General features: G+C 38.8%; 1 protein-coding gene across 1 annotated transcript; it reads right to left on the bottom strand.

Annotated features, from left to right (window-relative positions):
• Positions 1-287: 287 nt before the first annotated feature.
• Positions 288-1,307, bottom strand: LOC107210807 (taste receptor type 2 member 40-like). Its single transcript, XM_015642152.2, has one exon. It carries the CDS (start codon positions 1,305-1,307, stop codon positions 345-347), a length of 963 nt encoding a protein of 320 aa, XP_015497638.1. The 3' UTR covers positions 288-344.
• Positions 1,308-1,560: the final 253 nt, after the last annotated feature.

The raw sequence follows: 1,560 nt of genomic DNA, 5'->3' as shown, positions 1-1,560 counted from the left end.
TGATATTTGTGAGCTCTGTACATTCTTGTCTGTTTTGGCCCCCATTTTCTTCACTTCAACTGGTCATATAACTTTCAGTCTTAAACTGAAAATCTGAAATCACAACACAACCTGAAACTGATTTCTTTAAGTACATTGTTTTCATTCAGTACATTTTTATTCTCACTCTATATTAAACAGGATGGAAGGAGCTGGAGTAGTGCACAAGTAAGGCAAAATGCACATTACTTCAGATGCTCTGAAATGTTAAGGAAGACTATTCGTAGAAATCTCTGGAAAATTAAAGCTTTCATTTAAGAAAAAAGACAATGAAACAATACATGTGAATCTTGATTTCAGATCTCTTACTGTAGAGTGTTTCTCTCAAGCCTGGGGCTTGGAGGCTTATCTTCCAAATGGCGCTTAAAACATAGGCAAAGGTTCCTAAATGCCAATTTCAGTTTTGAATTGACTGTGATCAGGATAATTGAGTGCACAGAAGGATATGCCCCAACTGCAACTAAGGATACTGAAACTTTCACAACATCTTTACTTTGAGGTGTCGACAGTATCAACAGAATTTGAGCTACAAAACTGGAAAGATACAGTATTAAGAAAGAAATAATGGATTTAATAGCAGTTAGGTGAACATCTATCATAGCACCCCTGAAAGTATCTGTGTAACATAGCATTGTCTTTCTGTGTTTCCACAGAGAAGTAATTAACAGAGCTGAGGTCACCACAGAGAGTACTAGAGGGAAAAAGCAGCCTACAATATAAACCAGAAAGTAGAGGTCTGAACGATCCAAGTTGGTGATATGAGCCGTGCTATTTTCTCTGCAGCTCCCCATTGAGCTGCACAGGTAAGCTCTGGGTGTAATCCATAGTAAAGGAAAAGAAGTCATAGAAGAGATCACCAGCGATCCAAGAAGAAGCCATGGGACCATCCCAGGTATTCTGAGCTTGATTTTTAGCAGCAGCCAGTGGGTGATATTGATTATTTTCACACAGTACAGTACGTAGAGCCAGGTACTGAACCACAAGCTGCTTTGGTTTACTAACATCCACACAGCACCAAAGTACTTGTACACTGAAGCCAGCTTAAACAAATCTGCAAAGTAGAGACTGTAGATGTGTATCAGGACTGTCACCTGCAAGATAAATCTTGATGTGCTCAGAAAGACCAAGATCATATCAGCAGAAGATATTTTTCTGCTTTTGATCCAATTAATGCTATTAACAGCTGCAATAAATCCATTTCCAATAAATCCAACAGCAACTTCAATAGCTACAATGCTTATTGAAATGATAAGAAGTGGTGGCAACATCTTGCTGCTTTGGCCACTGCTGCCTGATTAGCCTGTGTAGCTGTGCAGGAAGTTGAGCAGTTCTGATGGTATCTGACAAGTCCCAGCTCCTGCCTGCTCACCTTTTATCTAGGAACAAAAGGACATCTGGAAATGATAGCAGATCTGGAAATGATAATGAGAAATTATTGATGTTCTTCCTGAATGTGCAAATCAGAGATTTAATAATTAACCTTTTACATGCATAAGATTTGCCTATGCTTTTCCTTAGGTA

The sequence above is a fragment of the Parus major genome, chromosome 1 (assembly GCF_001522545.3).
Source record: "Parus major isolate Abel chromosome 1, Parus_major1.1, whole genome shotgun sequence".
Lineage (NCBI taxonomy): Eukaryota > Metazoa > Chordata > Aves > Passeriformes > Paridae > Parus > Parus major.
The sequence above is the reverse complement of the archived record's forward strand: the minus strand, read 5'-3'. Positions and strand labels throughout refer to the sequence as shown.

Coding starts and splice junctions, on each gene's coding strand:
- LOC107210807 (XM_015642152.2), bottom strand. CDS start 1,307: ATGTTGCCACCACTTCTTATCATTTCAATAAGCATTGTAGCTATTGAA.